Source organism: Talpa occidentalis, unplaced genomic scaffold (genome assembly GCF_014898055.3).
Source record: "Talpa occidentalis isolate TD23 unplaced genomic scaffold, MPIMG_talOcc4v2.1 talOcc4.11, whole genome shotgun sequence".
Classification (NCBI taxonomy): domain Eukaryota; kingdom Metazoa; phylum Chordata; class Mammalia; order Eulipotyphla; family Talpidae; genus Talpa; species Talpa occidentalis.
The window spans coordinates 23,901,474-23,927,303 of NW_023601104.1; the positions used below are offsets into that span (position 1 = coordinate 23,901,474).

Here is a 25,830-nt window from a genome sequence, read left to right on the forward strand (position 1 = left end):
AGTGAATAATTCTGAATGCTTCTTTGCTTTAAACACAATGTAATGGAAATACATTAATGATTATAATTGGATTAATTTGTTTATTGACTTAATCATAGCCGAGGCTATGAGCCTTGGTTTGGTGGCATGTTTTCAGGCAGAGGCTGATAAGGAGACACATAAGAAAGGGAAGCAAAATGCATCTTTACTTGAAAATGTTCCTGATGTTTCTGGATTCCTGTTTATTTCACTCTTTCCTATAGTGGGAATTAATTTGCTGCTTTTTGTAACACAAGTCATGGCACAGTTAGCAGCTCCATGCCCTGATGGGGTACTAGAAAATCATCCTATTTTTATCAGCTGCCTTTGATTTGTCAGCAACATTTAAGATATGATAACATGGTTTCTATATCACTAATAAAAATACACCCCCATCTCTTTGCTACTTTCAGTTTATTCCTGGTATCTTAATAAAAAGTGGCTGGGGCACTCTGATAACAGAGTACAGTTATCAGCTTTCCATGGTGTTTTGTTTGTAACACTCTCTAAAACACAAAGAACACTAAACACTCAAGCTTTTGAATGAAAAGGGGTAAGACTACTGTATTTTGCGTGACCTGCACAGTGAACAAGATTTTTCATGAAATCTCTTTTTAATACTTCATATTTTGTTAAATAACATGGGGATCCCATAGGGAATCAGCAAAGGCACACCAAGAGAGAGTAAAGGTGTTTTTGTAATAGGAAGGAAAGAAGGAAAAAACAAACAGTATAAAAAATACTGTTTTCTTTTGTGACTTGTTAATTGAACAACAGGGGGATGATTTTGTTACTTTTTTTTAAAGATTTATTTATGCATGCAAGAATTGGGGTGGGGGGGTGAGAGGATTCACCAGAGAGTGGGGAGCAGAACAGGCAGATCTGCTTAAATACACTGCTGAGGGGAGCAACAGGCCAGACAGGAGAGGTCTGTTGTGCCAGGTGGGTCAGCCCCCTGGTTGGGAATCGAACTCATGCTGCTGTGGTGCCAATAGCTTCATAGTGCTGAGACTTAATCCCTTGTGCCACCAGGGAGGCCCCGGATATATGACCTTTTGCATATCTTTTCAATGAACATGGATCTCATGCCCTATAGAGGGACTCTTCTGGAAAGCATTTTGCAGAACCTGTAGGTCAGACCTTTCATTTTGACAGGAAATACCTGTGAGTAGATATGAGCCAGAACTTTCTGTGGGCAAATCAGTTGGTGCTGTGGGTATTCTGGTGTTAGGGTATCACTGCTGCTTCTAGTATACTATGTATCAATTGTGCAGTATAGTCAACTTTTATACAGTCAGCACCCCAACTCCTCACAACACACTGGGCTTTCATTCCTGGGTGTTTTTTGTGTGTGACTAACCTGCATGCACTTAAGTTGTGAAAACTGATTATGAAAGGCCAGAGCTTCCCTTGTTTTTGTTGATTGAAGTCTATAAGAGGCGTGATCATCTCTGGTGAATGCTGGCTTAAGTTTTGAAGTTTATATATTTTCTCTCTCTCCTTTGGCTCGACATAATTGGCAGTAAAGCTACCGAGGTGATGAAGTGAAAATTGACTTTTTCTCTGGGTCTCTAATCTGGGAAATTTCAAGTGCTACTAAATGATATGTGAGGTGTAATCTGATTGGATTTATATAACACAAGCCACTTAATCAACAGCACCAGGCACAGATAACACATGTTGGTGTTGAATGAGCCATAAAAACTGAAGTTCTTGACATGCGTTGGCGGCAGTACACAAAAGACAAAACAAAATACAGTTGTATCCTGGAAAAGATAAGTGTGGGAAGAGGAACTGCCTTATCGTCCAAACAATTGAGAAATGTGTGAGAGTAAGAGCAGGAAACAGGGTGTTAGAAACACAAAGGCTGTTGTGAATAGGCTGGCGGGAGGCTCCAGGAGAACCTTTAGGGGTACCACTTAGCAGAGAGGAGAGGAGTCCCTGTTCTCCTTGGGAGGGTGGGGGGGTGCTGGGCAGTGAGCCTAAGGGCTGGTTCCCTTTGACAAATGTCAGGATGTGGATATTTTCATAAGATTTGCTCTTGTGTTTCTTAGGTGCTTTGAAAGAACCTGGGCTGTCTTAGTTATCTGACTGGTCCTCTAGAGGCTTCATCTGAGCTTATTTATTTATTTATTTAAAGATTTATTTATTTATTTATACAAGCACTGGGTACAGTCAGAAGCGCGGGAGGGTGAGAGAATTCACAAGAGTCAGAGTGGGGAGCAGAACAGGCAGAAGGACCAAAGTACACTGCTGAGGGAGCAGCGGGCGTGGCAGGAGAGGTCTGCGCACCATGTGGGACCCTTGCCGGCAGCCGGGGATCGAACCAGTACTGCAGAGGCTGCGGGCAGCTTCGCAGCCCAGCGCTCAGCCACTGCGCCACCGGGGAGGCCCCTGAGCTTATATATTAATGCCTGCTGGTCAGATTCTTGAAGGGCTTAGTTTAGAGGTTCCCCTGGTTTAATCGATGTGTGTGTCCTAGAGACAAGAAAGATTTTTTTTTTAATAAATTTTATTTTTATATTCCCCATACAATTGCAATCCCCTTATTTTGACCCCAATCCCTCCCCTCCCTACCCCCCGCCCCCCATAGAGTGTCTCTTGTTCATAGTTATTTGTTGATTTTGATATTTTCTTTCTTATAGTTATTCTTTTTCCTGGTCCCTTATTTAAGTTTTCTAGATTTCTGCTATGAGTGAGACCACAAGGAAGAAGATTTTATTGTCAATTATACTTAAATTCATGCAAATATTTTCATCCCTTCATCAGTCACACTTCTTGAATGGAAATTTGCTATCTCAGGTCCCCAGGTGGAAACCTTTCCTCTGATCCCCAGGAGCTGCATGAGAACAGGATGTGTATTTCCTCAGAAGCCACCAGTGAAAGAATAGATTAGTATAGATTCGTGACCTTTCCAGTTCCCTGCTGTATTGTCCATGTTTATTTATAGCCAAACAGACAGGGTCCTGCTGTTGATCCACTGAAAGTGTGACAAATCAGATCTCTACCTTTCTTATAAGGAACTGACAGACTTGTTGGGAAGATAAAATAATCTAAATACAAGGACTGCAAGGAAAGAATATTAAGTGCTGGTGCTAAGTACAACTAAAATGAGAGGGGTAGAAAGGACAAGGGATCCTAGGAAGACTTCTTGGAGGAGGTCACATAGTATCTGATTCTTACAGATTTTCTGAAGGCAGAGAGGTGGGAAGAAGCGCACTCTAGACACAGGGTGCTGGTATGGTGGTGGTGTAGAGGCTGCAGGTAAGAGAGTGGTTGTAGGGCACAGTCAGGTTATTGTAAACCACCTAGGCAGGAGGTGTTAGGAGTGGAAAGAAATCAGGGAGGTGAGAGGAAGGATCTAAGATGAACTAACTGGTTGTGAGGGACAAAGATGAGAGAAGTCAAGGTTGCTGCCAAGCTCCCTAGCAAGTGGTATCTTTCATAAGAATAATGAAAAAAGAAGAGGAAAGGAAGGAAATGAATTGACTGAAAATTGTAAGCCTATTAAACATGAGGTGCCCGTAGAACCTCCAGAAGGATGTATCTAGCAGGTCATTGGCAGTACAGATCTAAAATAAGGGCTGGAAGTAGAGGTGTGGAAGTTATTGATGTAGAATTACTAGTTGGAAAAATAATAGATGAACTTGCCAGCAAAGACTGAAGAATGCATCTTAGCTTATAGGGAGAGATTGAGAGAAGCCAGAAAAGATTGCCATAGAAAAAGTGGAAGAGGGAAGAGACCAGGAGAGTGTCATATCTTCAAATATAAGGCCAAGAGAATTTTGAGGCGACTGGTGGGGAAGATAAAGGAGAGGTTCAGAAAAGTGAAGACCTAGAAAGAAACATTGGATGGGGTGAGTTAGAGGTGACCTGGAGGAGCAATCTTAGTAGCATAGCAACAAAAGCCACATAGCAAGAGGCTGAGGAGTGAATGGGTGGTCAAGAAGTAGAGGCTGTGAGCAGAAATTACACTTTCAAGTTAGATGGTAAAGGCTTTTTTGCCCCTCTTGACTCAGAGGGTTCTCTGCCATAGGGGAAAAGGTACAGATTCAAGGAATCATAAAAGAACAAAATGACCAAAGCAAAAGATAACCGATGGAGTAAAGACTTGGAGCAGCAGGCCAAGGACAGCTCACACTATGAAGGGGCTATGACTGGGGAGAAGGGGTGGAGGCAGGGAGGGCCTGGGTAGGAGGAAACTGTAAGGTCTTGGCCAAGTTCCCCTCATGTGAAGTAAGCGCAGGTCCTGAGTTTGAGGAGAGCTGAGCTGGTCTAGGGCAATGATGGTGAAGTGAAAGGAATGCTGGGCTTTTGGCAGGACACACTTGGGCTTTGGTAATGCGATTAGTGGAACTCGTTGCCCCAGTTTTGTGACTTCCTCATGAACCCTTGGAAGTTGAGCAGAAATTGTGAATATTGTGCCCTGCTGCAAGGGCAAGTGCAATAGGAGGAGAGCAGGGCAGAGTCGCCCCAACAGGTGCATGGATTAGGGTTTAGAGCACACGCAGGAGTCCAGGGCTTGTGAAGTGAGGGAGGCCAGCAAATCAGCCTGTCCTCCAGAAAGCAACAGGAACAGAAAGGCTAGTAGCAAGGACAGGAGCTTAGAGATGAAATGACCCTCAAAGTAGTGAAAATGTTTCCTTTTCTTCCGCAAATCAAATCTCAAAAACAGCTAATGCAGCCTATCCAGGGGACGGAGGGCTTCTTGGAATGAAAGGGGAGAAGAGGTGGTCTATCCCAGTGTTTCTGAGGGGCAAGGAGAGCGTGGGGACCGGGGCGGGGGGTGTTGTGAGAGCGGCCAGGGCGCTAAACTGGAGGAGCCAAGCAGGGCTGTCGACATCTTGACAAAGATGTTGAATCTTCACCTCCCCTCTTGGTCTGTCCCCTCTCTAGGAGCTCTTACAAGCAAAACAGGATCTTCAAGATCTGCTCATCGCCAAAGAGGAGCAGGAAGACCTTTTGAGAAAGCGGGAGCGGGAACTCACTGCTCTGAAGGGAGCCTTGAAGGAAGAGGTTTCCAGCCACGACCAGGAGATGGACAAGCTGAAGGAGCAGTACGATGCTGAGCTGCAGGCCCTGAGGGAGAGCGTGGAGGAAGCCACCAAGGTGAGCCCCTCCACGAGGGCCTAGTCCCAGTGTTGAGGATCTTGCTTCTCTCACATGACAGTGAAACTTGTTTTTCATGAGGTCAAGGAAATAGAGCTTGTTTATGAAGAAAAAGCATGGCAGTTATGCTACTGACCTTTTAAAGTCTATAAACTCAAAAACCGTTAAGGACACTCTCTGCATGAGGTGAGATGTGAGAGGCCCACAAGTGAACCTGTCAGTTCTGTAGCTTCCTAAAGCCAGACCCTGCAGTGTCGTGAGGCTTTGCCAGTGGGGCAAGGTTGCAGAGAGGACCCAGATGCCCCCGCCCTAGCCGGTCCGTCCCTTGTGGACCCTTTTGTTAAGAGGTTCACATTCCATTTCTCATTGTCACAAGAAGGTTAATTGACTGAATCGCCGAAACCCTTGCAAGATAATTCTTCTCTTAATTGAATTCTTGGCTCCTACAAATAGATCTAAATTATGTTGAGGTCTTTTGGCCTCATGTTGGCTGTTGAAGAAGAGAAAAGCAGTGTTTTGAAGGGGAAAATGCTTTGAAATATTCCATCTTTAGGGGAAGCGGGGAGTTACAGAATATACAATTCTAGATTTTCTGCAATATACAGGTGAAAGATGACGAAGAATGAGCTCTTGAGATTGTTTGTTGATTCTGTGATGATTGCAGTGACAGCTCAGAGCTCGCAGGCACGCTCTCCCCAAAGCTCCATAGTGATTCACTGGTTTTCAATTATGGCGTGGTAATTGCAAATGACAAGAAGTGAAAGATGGGTTTGTTTGTCATAACAATAAAAGGCCTGGGAAATACTCTGGGCTTATTATAACTGAGATGGTTTTTTAAAACAGCGTGTTGATTTGCCTCAGGGTTTTTTTCTTTTTTTTTTTAAATTTGGTTTAGTTGGAGGGAGAAAAGCTAACCCGATTTATTTTCATTGTTTTGAGGGGACGTGCCTATTTATTCCATCTCATTTCCTTTGCGTGCAGCAGCCTGGCCTCCTTGCTAATAGCCTTTCTGCACTGTTGCTTCATCGGGTACAAATGTGCCAATGGACCCATTATGTCTTTACCACCTAAGACTTGCAGCAAAGCTTGAGTTAACACAGTACGTTCACTGAAGGGTAATTGAGGATGGTGTTTAGATATGTGTATGGTGTTTTGACTATAAAGTAAAATGTGCCACATGTAGGATGCAAGGTAACATTTTTTCAAAAATTTTTCATTTAGATAACATTATCAAGATAACAATACTGTGTATGGTTCAGAGGTATAGGATCACACCCTTCAGGTGTGTGTTACCACACTGCCCACCACCAAGGCACCCATAGCCCCTCACCACAGTCCGTAGTGACCCTCCCTGCTTTGTTCTCTGCCCACTCGCCAACTGGTAACCTCAATTCTACAGTCATATTTTTGGGGTTTGTTATTGATTTGCTGTTATCTGACCCTGTTGTGTTTCTGTATATATTTCACATATAAATAAAACCATCTGGTATTTGTCTTTCTCCTTATAACTTATTTTGTTTCCATATTGTTGCAAATTGATAGAAATTTATCTTTTTTTTTTTTTTTTATAACTGCATAGTGTACCCTTGTGTGTGCATAGACCACATATTCCTAGTCCACTCCTCTGCCTTTGGGCACTTAGGTTATTTCCATAACTTGGTTATTTATAAATACAGCTGCAGTAAACATGAAAGTGCATGTATCCCTTTGAATTAGTGTTTTTGTAGTCCTTTGGGTAGAGACTGAGGAGTGGAATTGCTGGGTCATATGGTAGATGTATTTTTTATATTTTGAGGAATCCTAAAACTGTTTTCCGTAGAGGCTGGACCAATCTACATTCCCACCACCAACAAATGAGGGTTCCATTTCTCCACACCCTCACCAACATTTGTTGTCTCTGGCCTTTTGTATATGGGCCATTCTCACAGGTGTGAGATGGTATCATTGTGATTTTGATTTGCATTCCTGATGATGAGTCATGATTAGCGTTTATTCATGTGCCTGTTGGCCATCTGTATGTCTTTTTTGGAGCAGTGTGTGTTTTGCTCTTCTGCCCATATTTTGATTGGGTTGTTTTCCTTCTGTTGAGTTGTATGAGTATTTTGGAGATATTGGTTATCAACCCTTGCTGGTATTGTAAATATTTTCTCCCATTCAAAAGGGTGTCTTTTTGTTTTGTAATAGTTTCTTTCACTGTGGAGAACCTTTTTAGTTTGTTATAGTGCCAGTTGTTTATAGTCTCTTGTTTCTCTTGCTGTTGGAGACAAATTCACAGAGCCATCACTGAAGCTTCTATCATTGAGTGTTTTGCTTATGTTTTCTTCTACGCATCTCATCATTTCAGGTCTTGTATCCAAGACTTTTATCCATTTTGAGTTAATTTTTGTGTATGGTGTTAGATAGTGATCTAGATTGATTCTTTTTTATGTGGCTGTCCAGTTTTCCCAACACCATTTACTGAAGAGACTATCCCTTCTCCAGTGCATAGTCTTGTCGTCTTTGTCATCAGTTAACTGTTCTTATAAGTGTTGGTTTCTAGGCTCTCAATTTGATTCCACTGGTCTCTGTGTCTTTTTGTTCCAATACCATACTGTTTTGATTATTGCATCTTTGTAGTATAGTTTGAAGTTTGAGAGTGTGATACCACCATTCTTCCTCTTTTTTGTCAGGAGTACTTTGGTTCTTCAGGATCTGTTAATGGTCCATATAAATTTCAATTATGTTTATTCTATTGTTTTGAAGAATGCCATTGAAACTTTGGTAGCGATTGCATTGAATCTATGTATTGCTTTGGGCAAGATGGGCATGTTAACCACATTAATTCTTCTACTCCATGAGAAGGGAATAGCTTTCTATTTCTTTGTGAATTCTATTTATTTACTTTATAGTTTTCATTACACAGGTCCTTCACCAGCTCCAAATTTACTCCTACATATTTCTTTTTTATTTGATTGTAAATGGGATTAATTTATTTCTTCTACTTCATAGCTCATTGTGTGCATGTAGAAACACAACTGATTTTTGTAAATTGATTTTGTAACCTGCCACTTTTTTAGTGTATGCTTTAGGGTGTTCTGTGTATATTATGTCATCTGCAAAAAGTGATAGTTTTGCTTCTTTGGATTCTTTATCTTTCCTTTGCCTAACTTCTCTAGCTAGGAGTTTCAACGCGATATTGAATAGTAATGGTGAAAGTGAATATCCTTGACTTATACCAGATTGTAGTGGAAAATCTTTCTCACTGTTGAAAATGATGTTACCTGTGGGCTTGTCATATACAGACTTCATTGTGTTGAGGTATATTCTATTTATCCCTAGTTTGCTGAGGGTTTTTATCATAAATGGATGGTGAATCTTACCAAATACTTTCCCTGCATCTATTGATATGATCATATGATTTTTACCTTACCTTATATTGATGTGAATTATATTGATTGATTTTTGGATGTTAAACCATCCATGTGTCCCTGGCATAAACCCCACTTGGTGATGACATATGATCCTTTTGGTATATTGTTGAATTTGGTATGTTAACATTTTTGTTGAGGATTTTTATATCTGTTATCAGGAAAATTGCTATATAATTTTCTTTTTTTGTGCTGTCTCTTTCTAGTTTTGATATCAGGGTAATGTTGGCCTCATAAAATCTTTTGGATGTATTCCATCTTTGTTTTTTGTTGGAAGATTGTTGAGAAGGGTAGGTATTAGTTTCTATTTGGAAATTAGGTGGAGCTCATTAAAGAAAGCATCTTGTCCTGGTCATTTTTTTTTTGGGAGAATTTTAATTACTGTTTATTTCCTTGTAATTGATCTGTTCAGGTTTTATATTTCTTATTCAGTTTTGGAGGATTCTAAGGATCTGTCCATTTCATCTAGGTTATTCAATCAGTTGGCATATAGATGTTTATAGTAATCTCTTTTGATATTCTGTATTTCTGAAATATCTATTGTAATTTGTCTTTCATTTTTGATTCTATTTATTAGACATTTCGGCTTTTTTTCCTTAGTGAGTCTAGCTAGAGTTTTGACTACATTGCTAATTTGTTTCAGAGAACCAACCTTTGGTTCCTTTGAGCCTTTGGACTGTTTTTTGATTTTTTAAATTTCTGCTCTAGTTTTTATCTTCTTCCTTCTCCTGGCTTTTGATTTTGTTTGTTTGTTCATCTTTTTTGTTTGTTCATCTTTTCTTAGTTCTTTAAGGTAAGAGATAAATTATTTGAGTTGTTTCTTGATGCACACCTGAATATTTCCCTCTTAGTACTGCTTTTGCTGTGTCCCATATATTCTGGTTAGTTGAATCATCATTTACATTTGTATTTTTAAATTTTTTCTTTGATTTCCTTTTTAACCTAATAGTCATTCAGTAGTGTGTTGCTCAGTCTCTATATATTAGGATTTTTTTTTCTGCTTTCTTTTTGTGGTTGATTTCTGATTTGATAACGTTGTGATTAGACAAGATACTTTATATATGACTTCAGACTTCATGAATTTATTGATGCTTGTTTGGTGACCCAATAAATGGTCTGTCTAGGAATATATCCCATGTGGGATGCAAGATATCTTATTGGCAGCTTCTAGGTACTCTACTGTGACAGATATTATAAGTGGGGAATGGAAACATGGTAGGGGACAGAGGATGTCTATGTTGGATGTTGTTGAAGAATCTTTACCATAGAGACAATTTGTGGAGACTTCAGCAATTATATTGTGACCCTTCTGAAGGTCAATACTATCTGTTAGTTCATAGCATTTTCATTATTTCAAATCAAGAAGGGTAATTGCATTGACCCACATTAGTCTGTGAAAGAAATAATAGTTAGCCAAGACATGTGTCATTAGATGAAAACATAGGGGTTCAGAGCACCAGGAAGGTTGCACAAGGGGTTCACCTGGGCATCCAATGGGGTGAATGCCAGGAAGACCTTTGTCCCAGGTCATATTCTTCAATGCTGCCAAAATCTTTCTTGAAAAGAATAAATCAGCCTCTACTTATATAACTTGCTAGGCTCCTGTTATGGTAAATTTAAGTTCAAAATTGCTAGTGTGTTAGCCAATAGAAGTTCCTTCTTTCCCTAGCCCATCTTCAGAAAACTCCATATTGTTTTAGTGCTCTCCCCTCTTTGCACATGTGGAATGACTTCCCTCCACTTTTCTGCTTAAACAGCTTCTCATCCTTCATGACCATTCCCAAATATCCTCTACCCTCTGAAGCGACTAAATACCTCCATTCACCTTGGTGATGTTAGTTACCCCTTCTCAGGGTTTTCTCTCTGTAATTTGTAGCATACTATGTTGTAATTTATCAATATGTCCTGTAGACTCTGAACTTCATAAGCAGAGGGGCCATTTATATAATTTTTTCCCCTAAAGTTGAAGTGACAAAATCAGGGGCCAGACAGGACATAAACGAAAGAAGTTCTGCAAGTATTGTTGGGGTGCGGTAGAGCTTGGTGGGACCTGTGGCAAGCTGGAAAGTGTGTACTTTGCTAGAGGGTGTGTTCTTTCTGCTGCGGCTGAAAGTTGCCAGTGAAGGAATGCTAAACTCATGTTGCTAGATCTTTCCATTTTCTAAGAGAAGCCTTATATCTGGATGTTGTTATGAGATCATGTCACATTTAAACATTGCTTCAAATTAAGGGACAAAAAGAATCACACAAACCAGACACAACCCATTGGTAAGCCAACAGTGCATGATCCTTACCCTTTGAACTTTGCACAGTGCCTGGTGCAAAGTCACAACTGTGTAGTGTTTGAAGAGTGAAGTACGTGGAGGACAAAAACCCTTTCTAATTGGGTTTTCGGGGTCTGTCATGTGCTGTCTTTCCTATTGGATTTTCTCTGATGATATGGGAGGTCTTTTAGGACTGCTGTTACTCTGTGACTTGAATACTATGTGCTTTTGAGTTTCCTTGTGTTTTCTTAAAAAGAATAATGATTGTGTTTTTGCACGCCGTTAACTTTTGTTTCTGAAGGTGGTTGTTGAACAAATAATAGAATCATACTTAATGGAAAAAATATGTCAATTTGTGGCCAGATGTTATCTTTTTTTATTAGAGTATTTATGTGTTGGTATTGTATAAAGATTTAAATACTATTCTATTCTTGAAGGAGTGAATTAAATGAAATTTTTTAATTTGGTAAAGAGTGGTTTAAATTTGTATACCAGTTTTTAGCCTTTTCCTACCTCAGGGGAAGGACCTACCTGCCACTGAGACTAAAAGTTGACATTGAATGCATTGCATTAAGAAGTTTCTTTCCTTGCTAAGTCTTAGGAAGCAGCCCAGCCTTCTGTCATCAGTTTTCCCAATTTTTGCCACTGTCCCATGACTCAGAACTCCTAAAGTACACTTTTATCATTGTCAAATTACAAATATTTCATCCTGGCCTGGGCTCAAGCACTCAAAGTTTTAAATTACTAGAACATTTGGTGAAAACTGTCAAATTATATTAAGAATTTTACAGATATTCCAAACAGAGTCTCCATAAAAGTAGTTTTTGTAGACTCAACCAGCCACAACTTTTAAAGAACAGATTGATTACTCAACAGCTGAGAATTCGTGAATACCTAGGTTAGGTGGGGTTTCCTCCTGCAGGGGAATGAGGGGGCAGTTGTGTGATAATGTGAACTACTTCGTTCAGTTTCCTTCTTGTAGACAACTGAATCTTGCTGTCTGTTAGAAAAGGGATCTTATCTATCAAGTAGTCTTTGAAAATACTTGAGTACTTTTACACCTAATTACGTAATGTGCTTTTTCTTGTGTTTTATCCTTTTATGCTCTTCCCATTTTGAGAAGGAAATGTCCTCTTCTTCTTGGGCTTGTGGCAGTGGCGGAAACTATTTGAAGAAATGGTCACTTGGGATGTGAATGTCCATCATCTAAGAGGTCCACAGCTGTTAGCTTCTCTTTTTCCACCCCTAACCCTTCCTATTCCCATCTTTCATGCAAAAGACAATCACAGACAATTTAGTTTTTTCAGTTTTCTCAGAGTAGGCTCACTTCAAATTCTACCTCCTCCTGAACTAGTTGCTTTTTGGATCTTAACAACTTCCAGGGACCTACTATTGTGGGAAATAGTGCTTTTTATTTTTTTTCCCCGACATATTAAAGACTGCCCCTATTTGCCACTTGACAACCTCTATACGCTTGGCACATAGTAGGTGCTTTAGTAAACATTTGAGGATTTAAGAAATGAATAGACCAAAGGGGAGATGACCATCCAGTGACTAGGCATTAGATCTTTTAGGGGGAATCTCATTTATGAATTAAAATTGTTTTTCAGAAAAATGAACAAATCTTGTCTGTTGGAGCAGTATCCTAATGTTAACATTAACCTTGATGAACATGTTTTGCATCTAAAAGCTTCAGGTCTTGAGGATGAAAAAGGAACCACTTTTATTTTCTCTTTGGGTGATAGGACTTCTGGGCCCTTAGGCTCCCAGCCTCTGGCAGTTTTGCACAGACATCTCTTAAATGAGCAGTGAGATATTCTTACCATCCTTCACATCCCTTTTGTATTAATTTTAAATATCTCATTTATAAATGTCCTGACCAAGCAGTTGCTATGTGTAAGACTATGGTCAGTTCTAGGAGAGTTGTGAAGATAAATTGGATAGACTCTAGCCCCCAGGAGATTAAAGGAAGTGGATAAGTAACACTCAAGCTAATTACAGTAAGGAATGAGGACATGTCACAAGGGAAATGGCATAGGATAACTTGCTATAGTTGCTGGTTTGTGCCCAGGAGGGCATTCCTGATTGATGGCAATCAGGAAAGATTTCTTGGAGGGAGCGGTATTTAAGTGAGCTGTGAATGGTGTTTGGACATGTGAGCACAGGCTGAGGACATTTGGGGTGCTGAGTACAGCATAAGCAGTGCCTTGGGGGGAGCAGAGTGAGACATGTGTCTGGGCTGCAGCCTTGTGCAGTAGATTTAGGTGGTTGCAGATGAAAAAAGATTTTGAAGAGGCAAAGACACAGCTCCAATGTGTGGGTCATATTTAGATCCCAATTCAAACCAACTAACTGTAAAAATCAAATAATTGAAATCCTTGGGGCCATTTAAATGCAGTCTCTAGATCCAACAGTATGAAATAACGCAAACACATTTTTAAGGTGTGAAAACAGTATTGCTTTTAAGAGTCTTTATCCTTTAAAGAGGTATACTGAAGTATTTATGGATGAAATGAGAGTTTCTGGAATTTGCTTTAAAACAATTTACTGGGGGGGGGTGGTGGATAAAGCAAGGTTAGCCACGTGTTGGTAAGTGTTAAAGCTACTTTTGCTAATGTTTGGAATTTTTATAATCTACGTCTTCTCCCCTCCCCCTCCAGCACAAAACGAGTTAAGATTGAAAAGTAAGGTGGAGTGAGAGGGTGAATACCACTGAATACCATGACGCCAGAATAGAAGTGTTATAGGACAGGGAGAGGGTCAGCCCAAGCCCCGCAAACCTGCCTATTCTACATAGGTTCTGCCATCCGCCGCATCAACACAAAACATAGGAGACTTTAATGGGAAGGAACTTTAATAAAACTAGGAAACAATACAGGTAAGGCAAAGAGTCTAGTTTCTAAATGAAGCATCCAGAGTTACCCGTCCCCTCGTGGGTAAAAGTCCATCCATATGGGATTGGCCCAGAACAAGGCCCCAAAGCCTGCTACAAGTCTAAAGCATCTTCCAGTGGGGACCCACAGAAAAGGGTCACAAACAACCGGACAAGCCCGGAAGGAAAAGAGCAAAATCAACATCAAGATAAAAGCTGCCATTGTCACCTCCCCACGGGTCTCACCCACATCTGTGTCACCCAGTCCACGACCAAAAGACAAGCACAGTTTCTTCACGTGTCTCTAGGCTCCATGCGCCTCTTCCAGGTCTCCTGGCTCCATCCTGCTTCCTTCCTCAGTCTCTTCTTCTGCTTCTCCTCTTCCTGCTCAGCTCCACCCTTCCTTGGGTGGGGCAGGGAACCTCCCCCTTTCCTGGGGACCACCCTGTTACAGAAGGATTTGTGAGGGAGCAATTGATATTTTGGGGATCTTCTAGGGGTCTGATCGTGTTGTGGTTTGACCTGGAGGGAGGACAGGTTAGAAATAAGGAGCAAGGGAGGAATGAGCCAAAGGCAAGGGCAGAGGAAAGGCAGGGAGGACTGGAGAGACCCGTGGGGGCCTCTGGGATCAGGCTAGGGGACAAAAGGGATGAAGACATTGCCCTGGGCTGTGTGGCAGGAGGCCATGCTGAGAATGGGAGATACTGTGTTCACCTTGGGGTTCCAGTGGGGCTTCTAGGAGAGGGTGGCTAGTGAGGGGCAGGTGGCCTGTTACTGGGTGTGGTAGTGAGTGAATTCCCATAGTTGGGGGAACCCTGCTGACATTGTTGGGGGACTGGGACAGAGGCAAGAGAAAGGAGACTTAGGACAGGAGGAAGAAGAGCAGGACACAGATCCAGAGACCTGAAGTGAAGCAGCCCAGTCTAGTTGCAGGAAAGCAAGGGGAAGAACCTTGCTTTTAGCATCAAGATATATGTGAGAAACTCCTGAGAGCTGCCCATTTTTGCATTATATAGTGAGTCTATATATTTTCGTCTTATTCTGCCGTAGTTCTACCATTATGCCCATGTTTTGTATTCTGTAAACACATGGAAAACTTATTCAGATTCAGTCATTTTGAAATTGTTTTCCCCTACTCCAAAATCATCCTCAAATTATGGGTGTGTGTGTGTCTCACCCACAGTTTGGAAATATCATTCAGTTTTAAATAAATATGCGCTTCAGTGCTCCTTTCCCACACTTTTACTTTTTCCACCCCTCTTTCCTACCAATCCATGCGTGGTTTCCTTCAAAGCATAGGGTCAACAGAGGGTCAGATGGTAAAACCAGTGCTAATCTCAGGATCAAGGGACTCCCTTCCCTTAAGAGAAGGCTAATTCAGTGTAAAATCTAATTTCTGTCTTCTCTGTGGGAGCCAGGTTAGTGAGCAAAACTGTAAAAAAGAAAAAAAAAAAAAAGGAAAAAAGTCCTTTTTCCTCAGTTTTAAACTTCAAACAATCAATGCCAAAGAAGCAGAGATGTTGGGAGTCAGCTGCCCAGGTCTGTGTCTGTTCTGTGTGCCCAGGACGACACAGAACTTTCCATCTGCAAAAATAAAATGGGAAAGACACAAAGCTGTTCTTCATTTCTTTCCTTTCTACATTGCCCCCACCCATGACTTTTTAACAATTCCCCACATGTCTGCATTGATTAAAAAGTAGCTAAACAAGAGGCCTGGTGTGGCACACCAGGTTGTGTTTGAGTCCTCCACAAAGCCCTGGCACCTCCTACCTCCAACCCCATCCCTTGTAATTAAGATGCAGGGGCCCCGTGGTGTGAGAAGCCCCTTGGGTAGGGGGAGGTGGGGGGATGTTGGTGAATAGTGAACAGGATATCCCTGTACTTCACCCCTGGTGTTTCAGCTGAGCTACCAAAGTTATAGCTGTGGGTTGTGGAAGATGGAGCGGGAGTTCCAGATGTGCTGCTCCCTTTTTCCATCAGATGTTTTGACTGTGTTTTACTGGTGCTTATAACCAAGCCTGCAAAGGCAGCAAATGGTGCTCTCGAACTGAGGATGTTTTCATGTCTTTTTTTTTTTTTTAAATAGAGGCATGTTTTATTTATTTATTTATTTACTTGTTTGTTTTGTTTATACAAGCACTGGGTACAGTCAGAAGCGTGGGAGGGTGAGAGAATTCACCAGAGCCAGAGCGGGGAGCAGAGCAGGCAGAAGGACCGAAGTACACTGCTGAGGGGAGCAGCGGGCGGCAGGAGAGGTCTGCGCACCATGCGGGACCCTCCTCCGGTGGCCGGGGAGCAGCCGGGGATCGAACCGGCGCCGAAGAGGCCGGGGGCAGCTTTGCAACCCAGTGCTCAACCGCTGCACCACCGGGGAGGCCCTGTTTTCATGTCTTTTGGGGAAAAAGGCAAATAAAATGATGGAAGATGAAGTTACAGGCACTGTGGGTGAGGGGAATGCAGGGTAGGAGATCAGGAAAGGCTTACTGTTTTGGATGCAACTTTTAGGAGAAAAATAGTACCTCATTTCTGTAGCAAGACAGAAGTATTTAAGATACTTCCCTGTCCCAGGACTTTTCCAAGCGTTTCTGGATGCATAGCACACCTTTGATTTGCTGTCTTGGAATTCTAACCTTTTAGTACATTCAGAGTTAACAACTAGAATTGCTGGAAATATAATTTAAATGCAAGACAAAGATAGGATTTGGCCTGGGGGATGAGTTAAGATGTATTTTGTTTTTTTGATATTTATTTATTTATGCACAGAAGAATTGGGGTATAGGCCAGAGGTGTGGTGTGGGCATGAAAGGATTCACCAGAGAGAATGAGGAGCAGAACAGGCAGATCTACTGAAATACACTGCTGAGGGGAGCAGTGGGTGAGGCAGGAGAGGTCTGCTGCACCATGTGGGTCACCTCCCCGGCAGGCCGGGGATCGAACTCATGCTGCAGTGGCTGCAGATAGCTTCATAGTGCTGTCTTTAACCCCTGTGCCACCAGGGAGGCACCAAGACGTATTTTGTTTATTTAAAAAACCAGTTAGATTCCAGTTGCAGTAAAGATTTCTGGAAAGTAGAACTTTAGAACATAATGAGGAGGACCTCTCTCTTCTCTGGTTAGGACAGCAGCATTAACGGAGCTCTTCTTTCTGGGGTGCTGTCTCGACTTCAGCTGGAGAGATGGCCCTGCCGCTGTTTGTGGAGGGCATGTTGTTTTTAGCATCACAGTGCAGGAGGAAGAGCCGATGAGGAAATGCATGTGGGAGATTCCCCACATGGAGCTGGGGAGGGCATTTGACAGTTTTAATGATGGTGTCTTGAAACTTCTCTCGCTAGGTTAAGTGGGAGGGTGCTCCTGGGGCTCCGCTGCAGTGGGTAGGCTCTTCAGAACACTCAGAAGACTCAGAAAATCACAGCAAATTCACATGCAGTGTGAAGAGAAAGTGTAGAAACTTAATTGGGTGGAGACGGAGGTGAAAAGCCTTGTCCTGGCCTTAGGAAGAGCAACAAAACAGCCTGGTATAAAGGTCAGGCTTGTCTGAGCTTTGCCTGGCACAGGCTGTCAGCAACCCCCCCCACACACACACCCTTCCCCCAAGCAGGGCAGAGAGCTACTGCCCCTTTTCCAATTTGAAATGAGGAATGACTAGGGGACTGGGCTTAAATCACTCTGGAGATTTGATGTTCAGTAGCTGATCATGACTCCCAACCTTTGGGAGTGGGTTGTTGATTTCGTTGTTAGACCCTCCATTTCTTTTTTTTTTTTTTTTTTTTTAAAGATTTATGTATGCATACAAGACCTGGGGTACAGGCCAGAGGTGTGGGTGGAGGGGGTGAGAGGATTCACCAGAGACAGAGTGGGGAGCAGAACAGGCAGATCGACTGAAATACACTGCTGTGGGGAGCAGCAGGTGAGTCAGGAGAGGTCTGCTGTGCCATGTGGGTTGCTTCCTGGCTGGCCGGGGATTGAACTCATGCTGCAGTGGCTGCAGACAGCCTCACAGGTTGCGTCTTAACCCCTTGCACCATCAGGGAGATCCCTGGACCCTCCATTTCATAACTCATTGACTCATAGTGATTAATTCAACAAATATCTATTAAGCATTTCATTTAGGACAGCTGGCATAGTGCTGGGTTATGGGAATAAAATGGAAAAAAGAGTAAGGTAGTAGGCATTATTCTGTTAATCACATTAAATTTGTAATTCAATTGCTAGAGGGCTTTGAAATGGAGGGAGGGGAAATTCTTGAGGAAAATGAGGATGGTGATCTGAAGGATGAATAGATAGTAACTAGATTACTAGAATCCTCACAGAATGTTCTAGACAGTGGAAATAGCATGTGCAAATGGCCTGTGGCACCAGGATACATGTGCCATGAAGGATGGTAAGGCTAATGTGAAATGAAGTGGAGAGAAAAGGAGGAAGCAGCTCCTGCAGGCCTGGGTTGCATCCTTAAAGATCTTAATTAGGTTTTCTAAGAGTGATGGAAATCATGAAAGACTTAAATGGTATTTGTGTATGTGTGAGTGTGAGATGCAAACAGGTTTCTTCTGTGGAAAAGGATCTGCTCTGGTCTTTACAAGTAAGATGACATTCCTTGGATGGTTGTTCAGACTAACTCTTAAGATGGAGGCAAGGGCTGTCTGAGGCTTGTCCGGCAACCCAGTGTTCCATGTTTAATGCAATTATTACCTGACCCCTCTTTGCTGAAGGACAGAAAAGGAAAGGTGTAGATTCATGGAGGGCCCATTTTGTTTGTTAGGTTTTGCTCATTGTTACATGCTAGGTGCCTCAATTTGTAAATGTGTCTGTGAGCAAGTGGTGAGGGTGGAGTCATGGATGAAGGAAAAAATTAATATGTTGGTGGTGAGATTTGTAGGAGGGAAGTTTTCATTTGTTTCTTGTCAGCTCGGGCTGTCATGAGCCAGAAATGGAAATACCTTTAAACATTTACTAAAGTAGTAGAGACTTGCTTGTCTAGCTTCCCAAATGGAATATATGTTCTGAGATCTCTGAGCCATCTACAGACACTGCCCCAGGTCTAGCAGTCCAAACAAAGCAGGGGTGGCGGACATGGGGCCTGGGGGGGCACTAACCAAATGCATTCCCAGAGTGGATATGGCCAAACCATCGGCAATGAAATCAGAAGGGGGAATTTAAACAGCCAAGAAAATATAACCACTATAATGTTTCAAATAGTTAAATCCTTAACATCTGAAGGGAAAAAGCCTTTAAATTTATTATCAGAAATACTATTCAATCTGCATTGTACTCTCTTTGACCCTCTAAACTCTGCCTGATTATTTTTCTAAAGACTTGCCAAAGTCATTAACTAGATTTCTACTTGGTGGAAAAAATTGGCACTGTTTTATGATCACTTTAAGCAGAAAATGGAACATGTTTTAAGTTTGAAATCTATTAGATAAGAAGCAGCGTGGAAACAAATATCTACAATGTCAAAGCAAATCAGGACATAAGACATTTGTAGTATCCAGCATCTGAGATTGTCCCTAATAATCTACCCTTCCTGGTAGATTCCTGGGCTGATTCTTATGACGTATAGGATATTATGGGCATGATGAAGTGCAACTTTGAAGGCTAAGTCATATAAGACATTATAACTACCTCCAGATTTCCTCTTGAATCTTTCTCTGGGATAATCAGCCATCAAGTTGTGAGAACTCTTAAGCAGTCAGTGGAAACTCCCCTGAGGTAGGGACTGAGGCTTCCTGCTAACAGCCACAAGAGAACTCTATCCTGGAAGCAGATTCTCAGCCCCAGTCAAACCTTCAGATGACAGTGGCCTTGGCCAACATCTTGACTATAGTCTCGTCAAAGACCCTGAGCCAGAACCACCCAACTAAGTCACCTCTAGATTCCTAATGCAGAAAATCTGTGAGGTAATATGTAATTACTGTTATGTTAGACTGCCATGTCTTGGTGAAATTTGTTATGCAGCAATAGTTAAGACAGCATGTTGGCAAAGTCATATCTTTATGCCACATTTCTGGTAGCTGCTGACTCCAGAGCCACAGCGTTGTGCCCAGCCTTGCCTGTCCTTGTGGGTTCTGTGCCTGCTGGGTGGTAGGGCCCATCTCTATATCCCTGGCACTATTCAGAGTGCTCAGTAAGATTCTCTGTGTGAATGAGTCACAATGTTCAAACGTTAAAATACAATACAAATATAATTTTTCAAAGATTTATTTATGCATGCAAGAACTGGGGTACAGGTCAGAGGTGTGTGGGGGGTGGTGAGAGGATTCACCAGAGACAGAGTGGGGAGCAGAACAGGCAGACTGACTGAAACATACTGCTGAGGGGAGCAGTGAGCGAGGCAGGAGAGGTCTGCTGCACCATGTGGGTAGCTCCCTTGCTGACCGAGGATTGAACTCATGCTGCAGAGGCTGCAGACAGCTTCACAGTGCTTTGCCCAACCCCTTGCACCACCAGGGAGGCCCAATACTAACATAATTTCAGGAGAGGTCATATTTTACATGACTTTGCTGTCATCTTTATTGAAGTCTCCTAACCTTTCTGTAAGTGCTTGTGCATGTTTAGACTATCTCAGGAAGGCTACAAATTGATAAGTAGTGGATGCTTTTGGAGACATGTAGGGGGTTGACATAAGTAGAAGAGGAAATCTTAAAAATCAACAAAACCAGCATATACAACCTTTTATAACTGTTTGAATTGATCCCACATCCAATAAATGGGAATACGGATCTGGGCCTGACTTAGCAGGCCAGGAGGAAGCCCTAAATTTAGACACACGTTTACTTTTTTGCCGTTGCTGACCTCTGTGTCTGCCTTGGCCTTCGTCTTCCATTTGCTGCCCAGGTCTGTGAGTTTTGTGTCCTTGGCAATCATTTTATCCTCAAGTCTCTTTTCCCATGGCCTCTGCCCTGACTCAGACATCATTATCTTTAGTCTAGATGATTTCAACAGTTGTTTCCCTCCTTTCCCTTATCATTTGACCTTACCCACCCTGCAACCTCTACTCCTCTCCCTCCCCTTAAGTCCCCCATGAATTTCCCCCAGCAAGAGCCCTGCATGTGCTGATTCCCACCTGCCTTTTCAGCCCTGTACTCACTGTTGTCCATAACGCGCGCATCATCCACATTGAGGAATTCCCTGTTTCATTCTCCTGCCCCCAGACCCCCAACTGGCTACTCCCAGGCCTTTTTTTGCGGCTACCTTCATCTGGAATTCACTGTGGAATTCCACCGAAGCCACTGTCCAAAATGTGGGCCTGGTCTCCTCTGCTTACTGGCAGGGAGATCCTTTTTTTTTTTTTTTTAATAGAGGCATGTTTTATTTATTTGTTTGTTTGTTTGTTTGTTTGTTTATACATGCACTGGGTACAGTCAGAAGCGCGGGAGGGTGAGAGAATTCACCAGAGCCAGAGCGGGGAGCAGAGCAGGCAGAAGGACCGAAGTACACTGCTGAGGGGAGCAGCGGGCGGCAGGAGAGGTCTACCCTGCCATGTGGGACCCTCCTCCAGTGGCCGGGGATCAGCCGGGGATCGAACCGGCGCCGCAGAGGCCACGGGCAGCTTCACAACCCAGCGCTCAACCGCTGCGCCACCGGGGAGGCCCCCTTTTGTTTTTTTTTAATTTTTTTATTTTGCAGCATAACATTGTATGTGATTTTTTGAAATTTCTTGAAATTCTATTTTTTTAAAAAAGATTTATTTAATACAAGAACTGGGGTACAGGCCAGATGTGCAGGAGGGTGAGAGGATTTACCAGAGACCGAGTGGGGAACAGAACAGGCAGGCTGACAAAATATACTGCTGAGGCGAGCAGCGGGCGAGTCAGAAGAGGTCTGTCTCGCCATGTGGGTAGCTCCCTGGCTGGCCGGGATTGAACCCACGCTTCAGAGGCTGTGGACAGCTTCACAGTGTGGCGCTCAACTGCCTGAGCCACCAGGGAGGCCCCTTGAAATTCTGTTTTTGTGCGCCAGTCCAGTTGCCAGAATAGCCCCACTTTTGCCGCCTCCTCCTTACACCTTCAGTCTCCTCGTGTTCTTTGGTAGATAATCTGTGTCAGTGGGTGTCAGGTAAGGATGATTCTGCTGCTCCCACTGGAGACATGTGTAGTTGTCACAACTGGGAAGTTGCTTCTGGCATCTAGTGGGCAGAGGCCATGGATGCTGCAAAACGTCCTGTAGTACCCAGGTCACCCCACCCATAAAAGTGTTTATAATGTTGATGCTGAGAAATTGGGATCTGTGTATACAAGTGGGTGTATACAGTTGACTCTTGAACAGTTGGGGATTCGGGGCACCTCCCCCTGTGTAGTAAAATATCCAGGTATAACTTTTGATGCCCTCATACTTTACTAATCACCTCCTGTTGACTGGAAGTCTTACTGATGATAAGTCAGTGAACACGTTTTGTTTTATATAGTATATGTATTATATATTGTATTCTTATACTACATCAAGCTATAGGAAGAAAATGATACTAAGAAAATCATAAGGAAGAGAAAAAACATTTTACAGTATTGTACTGTATTTGTTGTTACCATAAATTTGTGTTGTCTGTTTATTAAACAATCTGCATATGAGTTGACCTGGGTAGTTCAAACCTATTTTGGTCCAGGGTCAACTGTATATTTGTGTGTGTGTGTGTGTGTGTATACGTACATACATATTCTCTCACTGGAACACAAATGACTGCTGTGTGACCCTAAGCACAGTTGGTGAGCAATAAACTGAATGACTGAGTACTTTTGGCAAACCACATCTGCGGTCCTCCTTTGGGAAAATAAATACTACATGATAGTATACACTAGGGTTGTATGTATTCAAGCCTCAGTCTGTGTTTTTTGACTTGCTCTCATGGTCCTCTTCCTTTGTCTCCTGTGTGGTCCCCTGCCCTGTTTCCTGTCTCTGCTCATATTGACCTGTTCATCTCTGATGTCCTGCACCAGCTCTGTGCCCCTGTCCTCGTCTGTTAAAATCCTGCGTGTCCTGCAGGACCCAGCTCCAAGGCCCTTTTCATTGTGTGGTCCACCTAGCAACTGCCCTCCTCTTAGAAATCCCCCGAGCCTGTGGCCCTCCTGTGACATTTACTGTGTTTTGCTTTGCTCATAGTTGTTGACTCGCTCAGCACAGAGAGCGTTGAGCTAAGCCTGGGGTGCAAAGATGGACAAGTGTTCCCTGATCTCGGCTCCCCGAAGAGCCGAGACAGAGGAGAACACTGATGGTGCGTGTGAGTGACGGCATCGGCCCTGGAGAGGCTGCCACACAGCCCGGAAAGCAGGAATACACAGGAGGAAGACTGAGCTGTGCAGGCAGGCTGGGCAAGGTTCCTACAAGGAATGAGACTTGGATTGAGTCTTGGGGGTTGTGAGGGTAAGCAGCTGACTGAGGGCATTCTGTTCAGCAGAAACTTCATGAACACCGAGTGTGGGACTTTGGAATTGTTCTCTGCTAGGACTTTCCGAGTAGTCGTTCTCAGCATTCATTTTTGTACCGTCCATAGTCTCACCCTAGACACTTAGAATAGGTTTGTATGCTCATGCACTTATTCAACAAATACTTTGGAGCGCTTGAGTGCTTGCTGGCCCCGAGGTGCTGAACTGATGAAATGGATTTAGCTGTATTGTTGGGGGACGGATTGAGGTAGAGACCATCAGAGGAGTAGGTGGTCTTTGAAGCAACCAGATGTGGTTTGGTGCCTTTTGAGCTGCAGATTCAGCCATGTGTTGGTGGTGACCACACAATAGGATTCTGGAAAAGTGTGTGAGAACAAGCGAGGGGCAGATATCCTGGAAAACCCCTTCTGCCCGGTAATCACTAGGGAGCAGAGCTTGTTTGAGCTGGTGTTATCAGGTTGGTTTCATGAAAGACAAAATAAAGGGCCAGGTGTTTGTTCCACAGAGTGATTACAGCAATTTTCACAGTAGTGAATAAAATAATCTTGTTTTGTCAGCGGTGAGTAGGAGTTGGGTGGGAGAGGGGACAAGGAAAAGTTTGTTCCTTTTCTAGGAAATTCCAAAGTTGTGAATGGGCCTTATCCTTAGGGACTTGTAGGCAAAGGGGAGAATTCAGCCAAGTGTACATATTTCTCCTTTTTCTTCTCGCTGTAGTGGTTAAATTTCTACACATGTTTCTCAAGCAAGTGTGTGGTCCAGAGAGGAGAAATGCTGTGTCTGGATTTAGGGAATTTTTGAGTCCACTTAGAGTAGAATAAAGGCTGAATGTGCTTCCAAGACTTTTGGGAACAAGACTGGAGATAAAGTCAAGAAAAGAAATGACAGAGCCCAGAAAAGGTGACATTAGCGATGGATCTGAAAATATTCAGGAAGGTGTACTGTGGGAGGATATGACAACTTTGTCTCTTCCAACCCTCATATATCTAAGTCTGAAGACAGATGCTCTGTGCCCAGGAATGTGCTGGTAGCTGACAGCACAGGGAAGACTTAAGTGCCTGAAATTGTAGTGGAAACTGAGTTCTTCCTGGCTTTAGAACAAGAATCAAGGCAGTCATAGCTCTGGAAAATAGGCCATGGAGTTGCCCTGTATCACCCATATGGTCAAGTTTTAAAACCGCTTGGGTTTATAAATTTGATGCCGAACTTGAGACCAGCCTGAGCCACGTTCAAAGCAGCAGTGTGCTGCTTGGAATCCCCATGCTCTCTGGTCTACAGGATTTTCTCTGCCTGCTCAGGCTGCTCTTCCATGTCTCTAGGCTTGTGACCCTGTGCGAGAAGAAGATTCCCACTACTTCTCTGATACTGGGTTTCTGAGACCCCAGGATGCCAGGCACCCCCTCCCTGTGGGGCTTCCTTCTAACCATCCTGCTGTGAACAGTTTCCCTTTCAGACCCAATTCACTGCCGTTTCCTGTATCTGTCTTAGTGACCCTTCCAGTCAGAAGCAGAGGCCTGGGCTGTGTACCGTGAACTGCTACTGCTGAATTGGGGAGACAGAGTGGCCGGCAGGTAGTGAACTCTGTGGCTGATTCTGGCCCGGTGGGAAGCCAAGGTTAATAATTTACTAGACCTCTGTACAGTCACCAGTGTTGACCTTGACAAAACAGTGGTAGAATCAGTCCTACCACAGTCCAAAATGGTCTGGCATTTAACTAACAGATAATGTGACCCAAAAATCACTTCTTGTTGAGAGGTTAATCCTCTCTGAGTTTCCAGTTGACATTCATGTGCATCTGGTCCTCTGCTTTCAGCGGGGGAGAACAGTTTGCTCCCAGTGTTCTAGTGTTCACGAAACAAAGATGTCACACAAGGTCACGGGGCCTGGCTCTGTGGAACTGCTCATCGTGGTAGAACAAAAGCCATGTTGGTGCGGAAGCCCTGCAGGAGGGCAACATGTGGGCTGGGTAGTTGTCTTGCTGATGAAGAGGCCCTTACAATTTTTTCTTTTTTAATTTACAGCCCTCCCCTTTCTTTAATTGTATTTTTTATTGAGGTAATGTTGGTTTACACACTTCCTATCTTTTAGGGAGATGGGCTCATATCTCTTCAGGTGTGTGTCACCACCCCACATCCACCGCCAAAGCACCACAATCTTCCACAATAGATCGTTGCCCCCTCTCCACTTTGCTCCTCAACCCCACACACCCGCTCTGGTAGCTACAGTTCTTCATTCAGAGTTGTAGGGTTTGTTTTGGTTTAGTTTTGTCTGTTCCTTTGCTTTGTTTCTTTATATTCTACATATGAGCGAAATCACCTGGTATTTGTCTTTCTCTTTCTGACTTATTTCTCGCAGCCCCTCTTCTTGTGCAGTTCTGAAACTTTACTTCTGGTGCTAGGAGAAAGTTAAACTGATTAAATGTCCTCGTGTAAAGTCAGCTGCCCCGCTGCTTTTAGAAGGCGCTTAAATTGGAGCTGGCCCTCTCTTTGTAGATACTGCTTTCTCCCTTCCCTGAATTGAAACCAGTCTCTGGACAATGAAGAAAGTTAGATAAAAATTCTAGCTAACTGTTGGTCATGCCTGGACTGCAAACAAATGTGGCGATCCAAAGGTAAACTAACCTAGTAGGGAACGACCTGAAGGGTAGCGTGCTGGGCTCACTCTGGGGTGGCCCTACTGCTCTGTGAACTGGGAATGCAATCATGTCCCTGTTGAGAGCTACAAAGCCCTTTACTGATCAGCAGGGGAGTTTTGACCTGCTCCATTTCCGACCTGTGCTGGTTCACC

General features: G+C 43.1%; 1 protein-coding gene across 4 annotated transcripts in view; it reads left to right on the plus strand.

The window, feature by feature from the left end:
* The window catches only part of CGNL1 (cingulin like 1), a 164,873-nt gene that overhangs the window by 73,894 nt on the left and 65,149 nt on the right, over positions 1–25,830 (plus strand). For all 4 annotated transcript variants that reach the window (XM_037502562.2, XM_037502564.2, XM_037502563.2 and 1 more), the window contains exon 8: positions 4,915–5,127. In XM_037502562.2, coding sequence (XP_037358459.1) covers positions 4,915–5,127 — 213 coding nt within the window. The remainder of the gene's footprint in view (positions 1–4,914; positions 5,128–25,830) is intronic.